At 51.9% G+C, this 16,096-nt stretch overlaps 1 protein-coding gene across 15 annotated transcripts in view; it reads left to right on the top strand.

Annotated features, from left to right (window-relative positions):
* RNF144A (ring finger protein 144A) overlaps positions 1–16,096 on the top strand; it is a 121,224-nt gene that overhangs the window by 49,570 nt on the left and 55,558 nt on the right. The window contains exons 4-5 of one of the 15 annotated variants that reach the window (XR_002342881.1): positions 401–599; positions 1,027–1,102. The exons of 7 other annotated variants lie outside the window; for them this stretch is intronic. Coding sequence is in view for 1 of the 8 variants with exons in the window: in XM_021087896.1 (XP_020943555.1) it covers positions 13,604–13,634 (31 nt within the window). In the remaining 7 variants the exon portion in view is untranslated. Of the gene's footprint in view, positions 1–400; positions 600–643; positions 1,103–9,994; positions 10,019–12,757; positions 13,635–14,338; positions 14,552–16,096 lie in introns of those variants that run through there. 7 more of the 15 variants (XM_021087901.1, XM_021087903.1, XR_002342882.1 and 4 more) reach the window with 7 other exon arrangements.

Below are 16,096 nucleotides of genomic sequence, written 5' to 3'. Positions count from 1 at the left end.
TTATTTGCTAGGGGATGGAGGTATTTTGTTTTTGAGGCGGAATTCCTATAAAAGTACACTCTGTGTCCTGGAAGAGTATCTATTGGTTGAAGATTTGTGTTAAGTGCCAGCTACACCCAAGGCTCTGTGAGTGGAGCTTGGGGGATCCAAAGATGGCTGGCACAGATCCAGCCTTGACCGAGATTTCTGTGTGCTTGGAGAGAGGAGACATGCCTGATCAAGAACAGTGGTAAGACTTGATTTCAGGAGACACGGGGCAGTAAGAAATGGGAATCCTCGTGAGGGCGCTTGGGCCGTGTTGCCTCAGGAAGGTCGTCCTGTCACTCCCGTCACTTGGCTTCTGACTTTCCATCCCCCCCGGGTCCTTCTGCCTGGCCTCTCTTTTCCTCCCACACAACAGCGTCCTACTCGTTACTTCCACGAAGCATCACCTATGAATTTACCTGGAGACGCTTTCTTTGCGCTCCCAGCCGTGTAGGGCGTTGGCGCTGCTCGCTCGTTGGCATCTGGAGACCTCCCCATCGTTTCGGACACACGCGGAAGAGTTTGCAAGGACTCTGTAACTTCCTGGCTGCCAGTTTCCTCGTGTGTAAAGTCAGGTAAGACACATCCTCTGGACCGTGATCATGCCAGATCCATGGAAGTGGGTAAAGGGCCGAACACCTGCTGGACGCCCAGTAAACATCACTTCTTTTCCTCCCTGTTTTGTGTAGTTATTTGCTCACCTGTGTTGTGCCGCTGCTGAGGCTGGATGCCCTGCGGCCCAGAGCCCGGCTCGCCCCCCTCACACACAGGGTCTTTGTTCATGACCCGACAGCCCTCTGCCTTGTCTGTGGTCTGTGCCATCATGAGGCCAGTGCTGAACCATTGGGGTCTTTGGTTGGTCTTGGTCTAGGGCCGGTCATTGAAGAGAGACCAGGTGACCGTAATGGTGATTTTGAAAGGTGGGTGAGGAAGGGACCCACCCTCGGCACAGGGGCTGAGGAGTGGGCGAAAGGCGGTGCGATCCAGCTTTCTGTGTTCCAGGTTTGTGGGGACCTTCTTTTGGACACGTCCCTTCCCCCGAGAGGCGCTGGGGTCAGGAGAGGGGGCATCAAGGTAGGATCATGGGTTCTTGATGATACAGATTTAAATACCTAAAGCGGCTGACTTTTGCACGAGAATTGCTTTCACCCTTCCTGGCCACACAAGGGCTCTTGGGGTTGAAATATTTCCATGCGTTTTATAGAGAAAAGAATTTCCCCTCATTTTTGTTGGGGCACCACAGTTAACATGCACAACACCCTGGTCAGAAAGGTCTCCCGTGTTGACCCGCTCCTGTCGACTGAGCCGTGCGCCCTCCACGTGCTCTGACCTTCTCCTCACGCCGCTGCTGCTCCCCGTGCTCCCGAGTTCGACCCTTTGTCTTGCTTCCTTCCTTTCTCGAAATGAATCTGTGTAGGTGAACGTGGAGTGCCTGCTTGGTTGTCCTCTGCCTGAGCCCCATGTCCGAAAAGACAGTGACAGGTGAAAGAACATTATAACGGAAGAGGACCAGATAAACCAGTTTGACCAGCTCCCTTTCCTCTTTCCTCCTTTCCTTCCTCCCTGTCTTTTTTCCATTTTTCTTTCTTTTCCTCCTCCTCCTCCCTCCCTTCCTCTCCTCCCCCTCTGGTCCTTCTTTCCTTCCTTCCTCCCCTCTCATTGATGGGTAAAAGTCTTCCCGCTGGTTCAGGACACGCCTGGGGGAAAACTCAAGGTTTCTGGCACATGTACTCTCCGTATGCCTGTCCCTGGGGTCACTGAGATGCACTGACTACAGTTCCTGGTCCCAAGTGTTGTCCCCTAGAGGAAGGCGTTGGGCACGCAGGCTGTACCCAGTGACATGGTTTGCCCCGAAGGATCACTCTGGTGACTGTGCTGGGACTTGGTTGGTTTTGTCTTGTATTTTCCTTGCTCATCGGCTGTCCGTCTTGCCAGCTGGAGGCAGAGCTGTAGGAGGACTAATGAAGAGTGGCCTGGAAAAGAGGAGTAAGTTTAAAGCAGAAACATTGCAGGGAGGGCATTGTTTGGTAGGAACAACAGCAATGACAACAGCAAAAGCTGGGGCAGGGGAGGCATTGATGCTGGGCTGAGTTCTCCTTCGGAGCAGAGCTTATGGTTGGAGACAGCAAAGCGATTAGGTTTAAGAGCGGGGTTTCTGCATAGAAAGGAGCCCTGAGTGCATGCTGTGCAGGGCACTTGTTTGAAATTGCATTGTGGACATGAGTACTTAGGTGGGAAGTGATGACTCCACCTTAGCTGGCTGGGATGTTGGGAGGATGTTACAGAAGCATAACTGCTCTGCAGACAAATGGGCGGTGATCAGGCCGGTGGGGAAAAGCAAGACGTGACCTTGGCTGTTGAAGGAGGGTTGTCTGAGTGGTCACATGAGACAGGTTTTCTGAGTCTGTTGGGGAGGCTGAGTTCTCCGGCTCCCAGCTGGCCTTCTTCTCCCCCCTCCCCACTGACGGGAGCCCTGGGGTGTGTGGGCAGGCAGAAGCAGACCCTTCTCCCTGGGGAGGCTAATTTCCCTCAGTTATAGAAAAGTTTGTACTGAAGTTCCCTCTATGGTGCCCTGAGTTAAGGATCTGGTGTTTCTGCAGCTGTGGTGTAGGTTGCAGCTGTGGCTCGGATTCTATCCCTGGCCTGGGAACTTCCATATGGTGCAGTTGCAGGCAAAAAAGAAAGTCTGTACCTTTGGGGCCTTTGTAAAGTTTGGGGGACCCATGTCTTATAAAAGAGGGAGAACCTCCCAAAGTCCTGGACAAGGATGGAGGATGCGTGCATAGGTAGCGGGTCCGTGTGCAGGTGACTTCTCAGGGTGTGCAGGGTTGATGGGCCAGTGGCACCGCTTCCTGGAACATATGGTAGGATTCCATCAGGGCTTCGTGATGCAGCCTTTTTCTTATTCTTCCCAGGTAAACAGTGAAATAAGCACAACACTTGTTTTGCAAGTAATTTTGTTAACACTGAGAAGGAAGTCTCTGTTTTAACTATCAGTATATGTTTATTGGGGTTTTCATTTATCACATTTCCAGTTTGTACACAGGATTTGCATTTTAGTTTTGAGAGTTGAAAGTTTAGTCTTGTTTTAAAAAGGAAAGAGAGAAAGGAAGGAAAGAAGGGAGGGAAGGTGGGAGGAAAGAAGAAAGGGGAAGAAAAAAGAACCCCTACTCCCCCAAAGCCAAAGACCCACTTTGTTCAGGCTTAGGAAAGCTCATCTCTTTGCCACTGATTTTGCCTCATTTTTATGGTACATACTTACTCGTATGTAGTAAGAAAAGAGATTTAATGGACGGTGTGAGTCTGATGGTGACAAATTAGCCAGAAGGTTCTGGAATAGTTTTAAATTGGGGATATCCTTTCAACCCTGGGTGTCTTCTTCGCCACCTGGCTGAGGTGCAGCATCCAAACCACCACCATGGCAGGCAGACAGAACCTGCCTTGGCGTTCCCTGAGCCCGGGGAGGCTGTGCTTTGAGGTTTGTTTGGGGAGAAGGATAAATTGCCAGTGGAGAAATCACCAGACGCCCAAATAGCCAAAATGGTCCGTTATACAAAGGATATTTTAGGGTAGAGGCTAAGAGTAGCTAAGTTCCTTTTCCATAACAGCCTCCCCCTTGCATTTGGGAAGGACAGTCAATATTGGTCTGAGAGGCTGAGTGATGGGAGGCTATTTTAAGGGTGGTCTGAAGAAGCTCACGTTTGTCTGGTGGAATAATAACCAAGGGGATGAAGTTAGTGGTTGGGGACCTTGGGCAGGTTTCTGCGTGTCCGGTGGCGCTTGGGCTGCGAGTCCCGGGTCCCCGTCGCCAGACCTGGGTGACAGCCAGGGTATGTTTGTCCTGCTGGAAGCCCTCTGTCTCCAGAATGTCCCATCTTCTGTCCTGCACAGCCTCCTGTCCCCAGACCCGCCCCACTGTCTTGGCTTCTGTTCCTGCGTCTCCAGTTTCTTCAGCACCTGCGAGGGGCACCAGGGGACACTTCTCACTCCTTTCTGTCTCCCCCACTGGCCTCTCCTTGCCCCTGTGGTGTCTTCCTTCCCTGACTCTGACCTTCCATCCCTTGCTCCTTCAATTTGCCATCGTCACCCCCTGAATGCAGGGTCTCAGCAATTCATACACGTATTACAATAAATCCTAGCCCATCTCTGTGCGCTGAGGTTGTTCTGCCTCCAATTGGAGGCTAGTTTATCTGACGAATGACCCCAAATCAGGCTTTGAAAATGTTATGTGAAACATGTAATTCCTCATGTGCAGAAAGACACAGCTCATGTGAAACCGGGCCCAGGGAGTCTTCCCAAAGCACACAGCTCGGGACTCACAGCTATGGTGGGGGATGATGGAGACCCCAGGTCTGTCGTGACTCCTGTGGTCCTTACCCTGCACCCATCCTGCAGTGTCGCCCTGCCTGGCCTGCCCCGAGGCTGCAGGTGTGGAGGTGAGCCCCTCCCCCCACCTCCTGGCCTGGAGCCTCCCTGGCTGGTGGGTGACAGGGGCAAACAGCTGTCCCAGCGCATCCTCCAGGATGAGGGGTGAGCAGGTGTGACAGCGGCTCCCCACCTTCCCCGGGGGGTCAAGCTCCCATTAACCACAGTGGCAGCTGCTCCACGATGGGCCCCAGCTCGCCTGCCTCACCTGGCCCATCTCCACCCAAGTCTTGTCACTTCCTGGATAAACCGCTTCTGCTTTGGGGCGGGGGGCGTTGCAGGATCAGGTTGAGGTGCTTCCAGGGACTCTCTTCCTGTGTGTGGAGTGAAGAAGAACCCAGGAGCTCACTGGGAGGATCAGCTGAATGTGCTTTTAAACTCAACGCACCGACCTGTCTGAGTTTGGAATCTGCACGTTGAGGGGCCTCCTGTGAGCATCTCGAGGACCGCTGCTGTTTTTCAGAAACAGGTCGCTGCTTGCACTGAGTCGCTGACATCTGTGGCATCCGAGAAGTGGCTCGTTCGTGAAGGGATTCTTAATTCGGTGGGATCTGTTGTGAGCCGCTTTTAAATCGGCTACCCCTCCTGCATCAGGACCGCTGTTCTCTGAGGACAGGCTACTCCAAGCCAGCCCGGCGGCCCCTGTCCCTGCCGACCCCAGGGTGGCCCTCTGTCCAGGCCCTTCTGCTCTCCGGCCCCTCTCGCGGAGGCTGGCAGAGACCTTCTAGAACCCCCTGGCTTCCCTTATCTCATTCGAAAATGCAGAATGCTGATGTCCTCTGGGATGACACACGAGGCGAACTATGTGGCCAAGGACATTTTTATTTTATTTTGGTCAAAGGGGGAGGGCGACAAACACTTCGGACGCAGAAGGAAGCCAGCTCAGAACGGCGGCCACAGCTCAGCGCTGGCCGGCAGACCCGACTCGGCCAAAGGCTGCTCGTCTCCAGCCAGTGGTTTATTCTGGGCGAGCAGAAGCCAGGCCAGTAATTGAAGGGCGCCCTGCGGCAGCGGCAGGGTGAGGGCCCCGTGTACCAGCCGAGCTGCCGGCCTTGAAGACACGTCTCCTGTGCTCGGGGTCAGCCTGTTCTTGTTACGAGAAACAAAGACGCTCGACAAAAAACAGTCATTTTCGCCAGCCATACAAAATAGCACCCAGACTGGCTCATACATTAATTAGTTCTTTTTAACATTTTTGTTTGTTGAAAGTTTTATTGTGGTTGATTTACAAGGTTGAGATTGCTTCTGCGGGACGACGACGTGATTCCGTCACACGCGTGCTCACATCCATTCTCTTTCAGATTCTTTTCCCACCTCGATGGGCACAGAATATTGGGTAGAGTTCCCTGTGCCCTACACCAGGTCATGCATTTGGTTTTTTTTACTAATCAGTTTAGTCACAGGGTCTAGAAAAAAACGGATGGACTCTTCTTTAGGAAGGAGGACACACTTTGAACTTGGGGGCACCAGTGGGCAACAGCCCAACACATCGTTTCCTCCAGCATCAGGAAGGGCGATGACGGCCCTGCTGTTCCCAGCGCTCTGCCCCTCAGGCTGTCCTGTCCCTGGTCCCTGCAGAGTGTGAGGCTGGCAGAGCGTGACGCGTCCTGTCAGACAGATGGGGACATGTGCCTCGGGCCTCCGCTCCCGCTTCTGGTCCAGGGCTGGGACATGGCCTTGGCGACAGCCTGTCGTCAGGGACAGAGCTCCGGGCGTGACAGTGACAGTGACAGTCATTCCGCGTAGGGCACTGCCTGGGTTCAGGCCCCTCCGCAGGGTCGCATCTGTTAACATGTTGAGTTCTCTCCACAAACCCTGACACGTGCACTCCCGGGGGCTGAACTGTGTCCCCGAGATTCAGCCGCCAGGATTTCAGGATTGCACGTGTTTGGAGATGAGTTCTTTACAAATGGAGTTAAGTTGAAATGAGGTCACGAGGGTGGGTTCTAACCCGGCATCCTCTAAAGAGACCCGAACAGGGACTGCAATGTGAAGAGACACGGGAGACGACGGCCGTCAGTAAGCCGCGGGGAGAGCCTGCAGAAGCAGCCAGCCCTGCCCACAAGCCGACCTTGGACCTCCAGCCTCCAGAGCTGGGAGACCCTCCATGACCTTTGGTTTAAGCTGCGGTGCCTGGTGACGCAGGCTTGGCCAACTCATGCCAGTCTCACTGTCCTCACTCTACAGATGACGCTGGGGAGGATGGTTACCTTGCCCGGGATCCCGGAGAGCAGGGGCTGCAGGTGGCTGTGACCCAGGGCCACCGGGTTCCAGCCTGTGCTCCCAGCGCCCGGGTGGTGGGGGAGGGGCAGGTGACAAGGGCCTTCTTCCTGCACAACCTCGGGGGCTGAGTTTGCTCACCCTGTAGTGACTTCTCAGGGGGCCCAGGGCTCCCCGCCCTCCTCCCAAGACTTTGCCCCTGTTTTGAGCAACACCAGCAACATGACAGAGACCTTGAGGGCCTGTGTTTCGTGCACTAGAATCACGCTCAGAAGCACCTTACTTTCCTAAACGTTTTCTTTTCCTTTGCTGACTTGTTTTTCTCCTTTGAAAGTGGGACGTACGCTTTGTGAAATATCCTGCAAATGTAGGAAAACAGGAACACCCACCTGCACCTCTTTGGCCTTATTCTGGTGCCGCTGTTCCCTCCATCCTTCCCCCCTTGGCCTGGGTGCAGAATCTCCAGCTGGTTGGAGCTTCACTGTAGCCTGGAAGGTATGTGGGGGCTTCTGGGGAGGGCTGTGCAGTGCTCTCCTAACTCCCCGATTCCCCAGAGTCTGTGAACCATCGGGAACCAGTCTGACTATTCCTCCAGCTGTCTGGTTTCTCCAGGCGGCCTGGTTGTGTCGGCGCTCTGAGCCCGTGATGGGTGGTGCAGTGACCGGGGGGCGAGTCGGACTGTTGCCACCTCGTGTGCAAAGTGAGTCCAGTCTTGTGCAGCATAAACGCCAGGAGGATAACGGAGGTCGCCATGTAAAAATAGGGAGCTCCCCCTGGGATGTGATGGTTAAGAGACAACTAGAGTTCTTAGAGGGTCCAGCCAAGAACCAGACACAGTGTCAAGGTTGCTAAGAGTCTTCTTGACCTTCTCTTGCAGACCTTCTGCCCCGACCCCTTTCAGATGTGTGAACACCTTATTTTAGACGCGGACAGCCCTGCGGACCTCACTCTGGTGGACCTGCAGCTCCCCCGACCTGGGAGCTGGGAGTCCTGTCCTCTGACGAGGTCCTGCCCCTCTGTGCCGTGGCCTTAGGTCCTGCCACTCCACGCCGTGGCCTTGGAAGTCCTTGTCTCAGGGTGCCGCATATCGACGTGTGGTTCCCAAGGCTGCCCCTGCTCTTTTAGTCTCTTTACAGTATGGACTGAACTCCAGTGACCTAACTGCAGCTCTACCTTTGAACACGGCCTTGAAAGTTTCTTACTGTAGTTTAAAAAAGTACAAAACGTATATTCTGAGATGCCTGGTTGGCTCCTGAGCTTAATGCAGTTTTCTTACGGGTTTGCATGCAGAGAGTGCAGCCTGGCTCCTGGCGGGGGTGGGTGGGGGTGCTGGAGAAGGAGCCTCATTTCTTTGCACCCAAGCCCCTGGGTGGGGGGCATGGCTTCCACCCCCAGGCCTGCAGCCTTATGCAAGTAAGCAGAAGTCAGGCTGGGGCCATGGGAGCCACCCACCACCCTGGAAATCGGTGCAACAGCACATGGCTGAGAGGATGCTAATTTTACGTGGTCTCCCTCCCCCGGCCCGCCTCTTCCTCCTCTCCCTCCTGAGCTGGGCTTGGGATGGGCCGGCCTGCAGGCCCATTGGCCCCGCGGCACGATTGAGAGGCAGTCTGAAATGCTGCCACGTCCCTTTGTCCAGCTTCGGGAGACAGCTTGCCCCCAGCCTCCGGAAGGGGTGTTATAGAACTGTGGCATTCGTGCCGCCCCCACCTTCTCAAGCTGCGAGTCTTCATGTGTTTGTTACTGACTTTTCCCGCTTAGAAGGATTTTGAGTGGGTGGGGCTGAGCGAACGGAGCCCCCGGTGGTTTCTTCTGTGGTCTGACTGCTCTTTCTTGGGGTGGGAACGAAAGTGGGGTCTCTGATCCCCGCCAATCCTCCTTTCTAACCCCCTGCTCCCCCCGAACTTCCTGGCCTCTCTAGTTTATGAGAGGTTGGCTGCTGCTGATGCTGTGACCTTGGTTGGCAAGGCAGCGGGCTGTGTGTCTGGGATGTGTCCAGCCCTCCGTGGGGACACTGTACAGACCGCCGAGGCTGGGGTCGGACTCTTGGAGATGCTTGTGGCTGGTGGAGCAGGTGGTGCGGCGGGGAGAGTGGATGAGGCCGTGTCTCCCAGCCCCCCTCGTTAGAGGGGTGCACGTGCTCTCCCAACGGGGACAGAATAATCATCATAACAGCACGCGTTGACTAATCAGTAACAGCAGGGCGTTCCCGTTGCAGCACAGCGGGTTCAAAAGGGCGCAGATTTGAAGAAGAGTCAGGAACACGTGGCCAGGTGGTGTCCCTTTGTCCTGAGGCTTTTGCGTACCCGGTGTGGAGGTGGGACCATGTAGCTGAGTCTGGGTAGTGGTTGAGGTCCCTCAGACGCGGGACCTGTGACACTGGGGAGAGGGTCCTGATGCCGCCACGCGCTGAGGTGGTCTCACAAGGTGCCATTGAGCTGGAAGGTGAGGGCGTGTGGATTCACCAGGTGGAGAAGAGGAGGGCACTTTGAGCCCTCAGGACAGAGCGCACAAAGCCCCAGGACTTCTGCCAGAAATACGCTTAGAGCCTGTGGCCGGAATGGACTGTTCTTTCTGGATAGGGACTGGGTCTGCGCCCTGTGTGTGGCCAGGTGGACGGTTGGTTGCACAGTTACATCAGGCTGTCGTTGGCTACGGATCAAATTGTGAAATGTCTCCCCTGCAGGCTCAGGTGTTCGGAGTGGAACTGGGGGGAAAAAATCCCCCAAACAAATAAACCTTTGTTACAATATTGAGTCACGTTTACAGCAGCGGGTGGGTCAGAAAGGCGGCAGGGTTTTAGCTCAGGCACCTTCCCCAGGGTAAGGATGCCGTCCCTGGTTTCACTGGCTCTCAGCCCCGCCTGTGGGTTAGGAATTGCTTCTCGCTGCTTCGCTGCTACAACTGCAGAGTCTGCCCATTGCCCTGGAGACACCACATGGCCCGTAGGGCCTAAAACAGGAACTGTCTGACCCTTTCTGGGTAGCATTTGCTGCCCTCTGATCTGCACCTTATAGGGCTTCAATAGCTTGCTCTTCACTGGTAGAAGGAAGGGTCTGGAGACGAAGCCTGGGGAGGAATCCTGGACTCCATCGCCTTCCAGTCCATGGTCAGTGCTCTTGTATTGATCGTAGACTGTAGATTCCTCGTGTACCAGCTCCATCTCGTCCATCACATGTACGTTGAGATGGCGAAGCTCACTTACTCCTGTGCACCGGGCATGTCCTATCTGAACACATAGGATTCTGGAGAAGCAGGAAGGGTGGCTGAAGCCTGGTCCTGCATGCTGCTGGGATTACAACTGCCTCACGACCACTGGGGCTCCATTTCATATAACTTCGTTCAGAAGGTAAGGCAGTACCGCCTTGTGGTTAAGAGAGTAGGACTGCATGGAGCCCTTGGAGAGACCTACCCCGTCTCCACCACTTAGCCTCCTGGTACCCCAGCTCCCTCCTGCACTGGCGGGCTAGTGCTTTCTACCTTTTGAAGCTGTTGTGTGGCCAGTGGCTCATGAGTTTGCATATTTAGCAAGTTCTCAATACGTGTTAGTTGGTTGCTATTGTTGCTGAATCTTTATTTGAATTGATGTGGCTTTTTTTTCCCTTGGGGGGAAAATAAAACTCTTCCCCCAAAGGCTGACACTATGAAAGTCACATTAACTCTGTGAGCTGACAGGCCCTGGTCTAAAACCTTGGCTCTGACAGGCAGCTGATCTGAGAATGGTGAACTTTCTGACAAGAAAATAAATGTCAGATTTTAAATTTGGAAGAGACATGGAAGAGACCAGACATAGGCTGACATTTTTGGAACTCCGAGCAAGCTCAGAGAAGAAAATACCGTTAAAATCACATTTGGAGTCTTTTTCTTATATGGCTTTGAAATGCATCCTCCTACCTTCAAGTCGGCAAGTAGGTGCAGAAGGCTTAGGCACTAACCCTTGATCGAATTAAGACCAGACGAGAGATGCTCTGTATATTCTAAATTGGTATAATATGTAAGTTTATTTTATTAAAATCTCTGTAATCTTTGATCAGGAATATCCCTATGGTTCACAGTCCACATATTTAAAGGTAATAGTTGAGAAGTCCTGTTTATCTCTGTGTCTGGCCATTCTTTCCACCCTCTAGCCCAGCCCACCCCCTTAGGTAACTGAATTAGGATTCCGGTATTCATCCAGCATTTCTACGTTCTTTCTTTTCGAAGAAAATGGAAGGATTGTTGATTTACAGTGTTGTGTTTGATTCAGGTGCACAGCAAAGTGATTCAGTTGTGAATATGTTATCCTTTTGCAACTCCTTTCCCTCGTAGATTACAAGATACTGAGTATCGTTCCCTGTGTTATAAGTAATCTTTGTTGTTCATCTTTTTTATACGTAGTTGTGTGTACGTATTAATCCCAACCTCCTAATTTATGCCTCTCATTCCTTTCCCCTTTGGTAACCTTAGCTGTATTTTCTATGTCTGAGAGTCGCTTTCTGTTTTTATAAATAAGTGCACTTGTATTATTTTTTAAAGATTTCACATATAAGTGATATCATATGGTATTTATCTCTCTATGACATCCTTCACATAGTGTGATTATCTCTAGGTCCATCTATATTGCTACAAATGGCATTATTTCATTCTTTTTCTGGCTGAGTAATATTCCTGTGTGTATGTGTGTGTGTGTGTGTGTGTGTGTGTGTGTCAACATTTTCTTTATCCATTCATCTGGTGGCAGGCATTTAAGTTATTTCCCTGTCTTGGTAATTGCAAATAGTGCTACTGTGAACATTGGGGTGCAGGTATCTTTTCAGATTGTAGTTTTCTCTAGATATCTGCCCAGGAGTGGGATCCCTGGGTCATATGGTAACTCTTATGTTTAGGTTTTTAAGGCGCCTCCATCCTGTTCTCCACCATGACTGTACCACCCAACGTTTCTTCCTGCAAATACAGATAAGTAGGAATATCCACAAAGTTTACGCTGCATTAAGGGTGTAATATACACGTTCTGTAAGTTGCCTTTTTAATGTACTGCATTGTGCACATCTTACCATCTTAACACAAGCAATGTGTCTCCTCTTCCTGCAGTAGCCTAGTATTCCATTTCAAACTTGATTTCCTTAGTTTATTTAACCAGTCCCCTTCTTGGATTGCTTTTAATCTTTCGATATTTCCAACAAGACCACAATCACAAACTTCTTTCACTTATCACGTACATTAGAAGTGGGATTTCTGGATCAATGGGCAAAATGTGGGTAAAGAGCTGGTAGAGTTTGATGAAAACCCTTCTCATGTGTTATAACATCTTGAGCTCCGGCCAGTCAGGCAGGAGAGGAGTGGTTGACGAGTAGCCACATGCATAGACCGTTTGCCAAAGGTTGGAATGTTTGCTGGTTGGAGAGTTGAAGTCACATCTTATGAAGTGCATTTGCACTTCTCTCCTTAAGAGTGTGCCCACCTGGGGGACACCTGTCTTTCTTTCCCTGTGAACTAACTGCCTTTTGTTCTTTGGTCATTTGCTATTAACTGTTGCTCTTTTATGTCTCAATTTCTGAAACTCTGTATTAAGGAGATTGGCTGTTTGGGATAAGGTTTGCAATTGTTTTTCATTTTGTTGTTTATTTTGACTTACCTTGCTTTACAGAAGTTTTTGAAATTATATGTAAAGGAAGATGGCAGGAAAAAAAAATAATATCTACTCATTCTAATCAAACAATGAGTTTCCTTGTGTGAGAGTGTCTCCTATGTTACCTGCCATAACATACCATACCATATAATTGGTATGGTAACATGGTAATTTTTGTGCTCACCTTCCCCCCACCAAAATTATGTCATAAAGCTGTTAAGACTGAAAAATGTCGTTCTGTGGCTCCCACTTTTCCATTCTCCTGCTTTTAGTGGTTTGCTATTTCTTGGTAAAAATCACATTTATGCATTGAAAACTTTTAACATTATGGGAAATGCTATAACCAACATTTTCATGCCCTTGATTTTTTTTTTCTTTTCTTTTTTGGCCTCACCTGTGGCCCATGACATGGGTCAGAGATCAAATCCAAGCCGCAGCTGCAACCTGCCACAGCTGCAGCAACACTGGATCCTTCACCCACTGTGCCACTGTGGGAACTCCTTCATGCCCTTGATTTTCTTATGCTTATGGATGAATTTCCAGAAATGAGGTTGCTTGATCAAAGGATTTGAACATTTTAAAGGTCCTTGATCAATATTACCTATCTCTTCTCAATAGTGTTCTATCATTGTTTGTTACCATTAGCCCTGTTTATTTATTAGTGGCTCCAGGATGATAACCCAGCGATTGTGATTTAAAACAAGTGCGATCGATTTTATAGGTGCAACATCAGCCCTGTCATTTTGCCACATGAGTGAGTCAGGGTACAGAGAGCTTAGGAGATGTGCCAAGGTCACAGAGCTAGCCATAGCTGGCATCCTGTACCCAGGCAGAGGAAGCCGGCGTATTTCTCCACGAATTTACACAAAGCACAGATGGCTGAACATGATCCTTTGGACATTTTCACATAAAATTAATTGGGCCAAAATGAGCCATTTTGCTGCAGAGAAAAGTTGGCCCTACTTGCTAATTGAGTAGTTACTGGGACGTGCGAGCTGTAAATGTTTACTTTGTACAGACGGCACCTTAGAGCAGGTAGTTGACATGACTTGGACACAGTCCTCCCTGTTCCAGGGAAGCTTCTGGCGAGTGGAGCAGGGCTCGCTGTCACACTGCCACCTGGCTTTTCCCCAGGAGTGAGCTTGAAGCATCAGACCAATTGTGCTGACCCATTCTTATGGGGCACCTGCTCCGTGCTGGGGCCTTTGGACCCAAGAGTGAGCAAAGCCAATGAAAAGCAGTTTCCTTGTGGAAAGTGTGTTCCGGAAAGAACAACCGAGAATAAACAAGATAAGGCGGTCAAGCCGTGGATGGTGATGAGCGCTGATGGGGCGGGAAGGTGGACGCGTGTGTGCAGGTGAGCGGGTGGAGGGTTTGCATTTAAGCCGCACCACTGGGGGGACTGGGGGCGGGGGTCAGAAGTTTTCCAGCAGCAGAGATCTGATGAAATAGTGTCTTGGAGCCTTGGGGTTGGCTGGAGAGCCCTGAGGAACAGCCCCCCCAGCCCCCCAGCCTCCTCCTTTCGACACAGGGTGAGCAGACCCAGAGAGGAGGCCTGGTGCTAGCGGGCGAGGGTGTCCCTGGTCTTCCATGGCCCTGAAGCACCTGAGCCTGCTTCCTTCTAGGATGTCAGGCAGCGGGCAGGTGGCCCTTGATGTGTCCGAGGCCTGGGGTAACCTGCGAAAGAGGAAAACATGGGCTGGACAGGGGGGTTCTTTATTTTGGGCGCTGTGATTCTATCCTGATGATTCTCATGTGACCAAGGAGTTTTTCCATCCTTAAGGGAACCTTGTCCCCTCAGGCCCATTATCACAGCCACCACTTGGTCCTTCCCTGAAACAGACCTGTGCCGCAGCTCCCCATCTGTGCTCAGCAAAGCTCCCGCCCGGGGCCACCGTGGGGCGGTCCCTGGGGTACAGCCGGGTTTCAAGGCTGAGCTGCAAATAAACACGCTTTCGAGACGTGGGTTATTAGGGGTGTTCCCAGCAGGAATGCTCCCCGGCTCGGAAGCGGGTGTTTTCTTGGAAAGCGTTTGGAGTTCGCCTCTCTGTTTCCCTGCAGGTGCGGTTGCGTCAGTTATTGGATTCCACCCAGTTCCCCCCCGGGGGGTCCTGGGAGAGCGCTGCCTGTGCAGGAGACGATGAGCTAGGTCTGCAGGCAGGTGCCGACCCCGTGCGCCTGAGGCTGTCCTCTCTCTGCGGATCTTCTCTCACAGAAAGCTCTGTGTCTGTACCAGTGGGAGGGTCACCGCCGCCAGGTCAGAACGGATTTAGAGTAAGTTTTGCAGGGTTTATATCCCATAGAGCCTCCAGTGTTGTGCAGCTAAAGGGCCAGAAACTGGGGACAGGCGAGACATTGGGACAAGGGGGCACAGGAAGAGGTTCCTGGCATTGCCGTGACCCCAGCTCTCTGCTGTGACTTGGGCCCCTCTCCATCCAGCAGCCTCCTCAGCCAGGGTCAGAGAAGAGCTTGGGGCAGCCCTGGTGTGCTCTGAGTCCCTCCTGGCATGTGAGTTCTGCAGGCCGAGGGCTGCGGTGGGGCTGGACATGGGGGCTCAGGCCTGGGTGAGGCGGAGCTGCAGTGCGGAGCCTTCCTGACCGCCTCGTCCTGGCCACACCCCAGGACCTGTGGTCTTCAGTCTGGTCCAAGGACCTACTGACAGCCCAGCCTTCCTCGAGGAGGGGAGGGTGGATTTTTCTTTTTCTGATTATTAGACAGTACGGTCTGGCATTGGACCCGGGGAAGACAGAGGAGCTTTTTGCGAGATTGCATTTCATCTCCTCATCGAGGAAACCGAGCGCTGATTTTGGCTTCTTAGCCAGCTAAGTGGTCTCATTAGCATCATTAGACTAAACGCCCTGTTTGATAACTGGAGGACACTCGGTGATGAAAAAGATACTTTTCGGTGCAGAACACGGCACCTTTCAGCATCCTTAGGTCAAGAACATCAGTGGTGTTTTCTCTCAGAGGGTGGCCTCTTCTGTCATCTAAAGGTGGACAGCCAGCTTCGAAGCTGTGCTTTTGTCTGCAGTGGACACGGGTAGAGGGGCCGTGAGCAGAGTTCTTGTGTGCGAAGGGGCGTCCCCCAGCTCCAGGGAAGCCCCCCACCCCTATCGTAGTCTGAGCAGTGGGTGTGGTGGGCGCGCTCGGTGGTCCAAGGAGAGTGGGTAGGAATCTTGATGCCGGAAGAGAAACGACTTGGAAAGTCAGGGGACTGGGGGAGACTCCTGGATTTGCTGTTTGTTACCTGGGGACTTTGGGCAAGCGTTTTACCCTCCCGCAGCCTCTGCTCTTTGTCTGTTAAAGGAAGCTAACAGCTCAGTTCCTGTCTCTGCCGTGTTGATTATCCTCTGCACGATGCAAAGGGTATCCTGAGATGCTGTTTAGCATCATCTGATCAGAAAATAGGTTTATCCTCTTCACCTCAGTGAAACAGGCAATGCCTCACCGAGCCTGGAATTATTTTCTGCCTGGTTAACCGGGTAGTAAAGGAAAGAGCAAAATACACATATTTTTCTGAGTAGGTTTTTTAAATTCTTGGACGGTAATACTGACTGTTCTCGTGATACTTGCATCCTTGAGGGGGAGGAAGACGATAAATGAAGAAGGGTACGCAGACAATGAGGGGCAGGGGACCAGGCATACTGCGGTGCAGCTTTCGCATAGCTGATGGGATGACTAAGGAAAGCGGGAGATGTGATAGACAGCGGCCGTGGTGCTTCGGAAAACACTATGATTCGTGACCTTATTGTCATAATCGTCATTACTAAAGAAGTCACTTGGGATTCTTTAGGCGCCTTAGGAGCTCTTGTTTTCTAA

Source organism: Sus scrofa, chromosome 3 (genome assembly GCF_000003025.6).
Source record: "Sus scrofa isolate TJ Tabasco breed Duroc chromosome 3, Sscrofa11.1, whole genome shotgun sequence".
Lineage (NCBI taxonomy): Eukaryota > Metazoa > Chordata > Mammalia > Artiodactyla > Suidae > Sus > Sus scrofa.
This window is presented reverse-complemented; position numbering and strand designations above follow the sequence as displayed.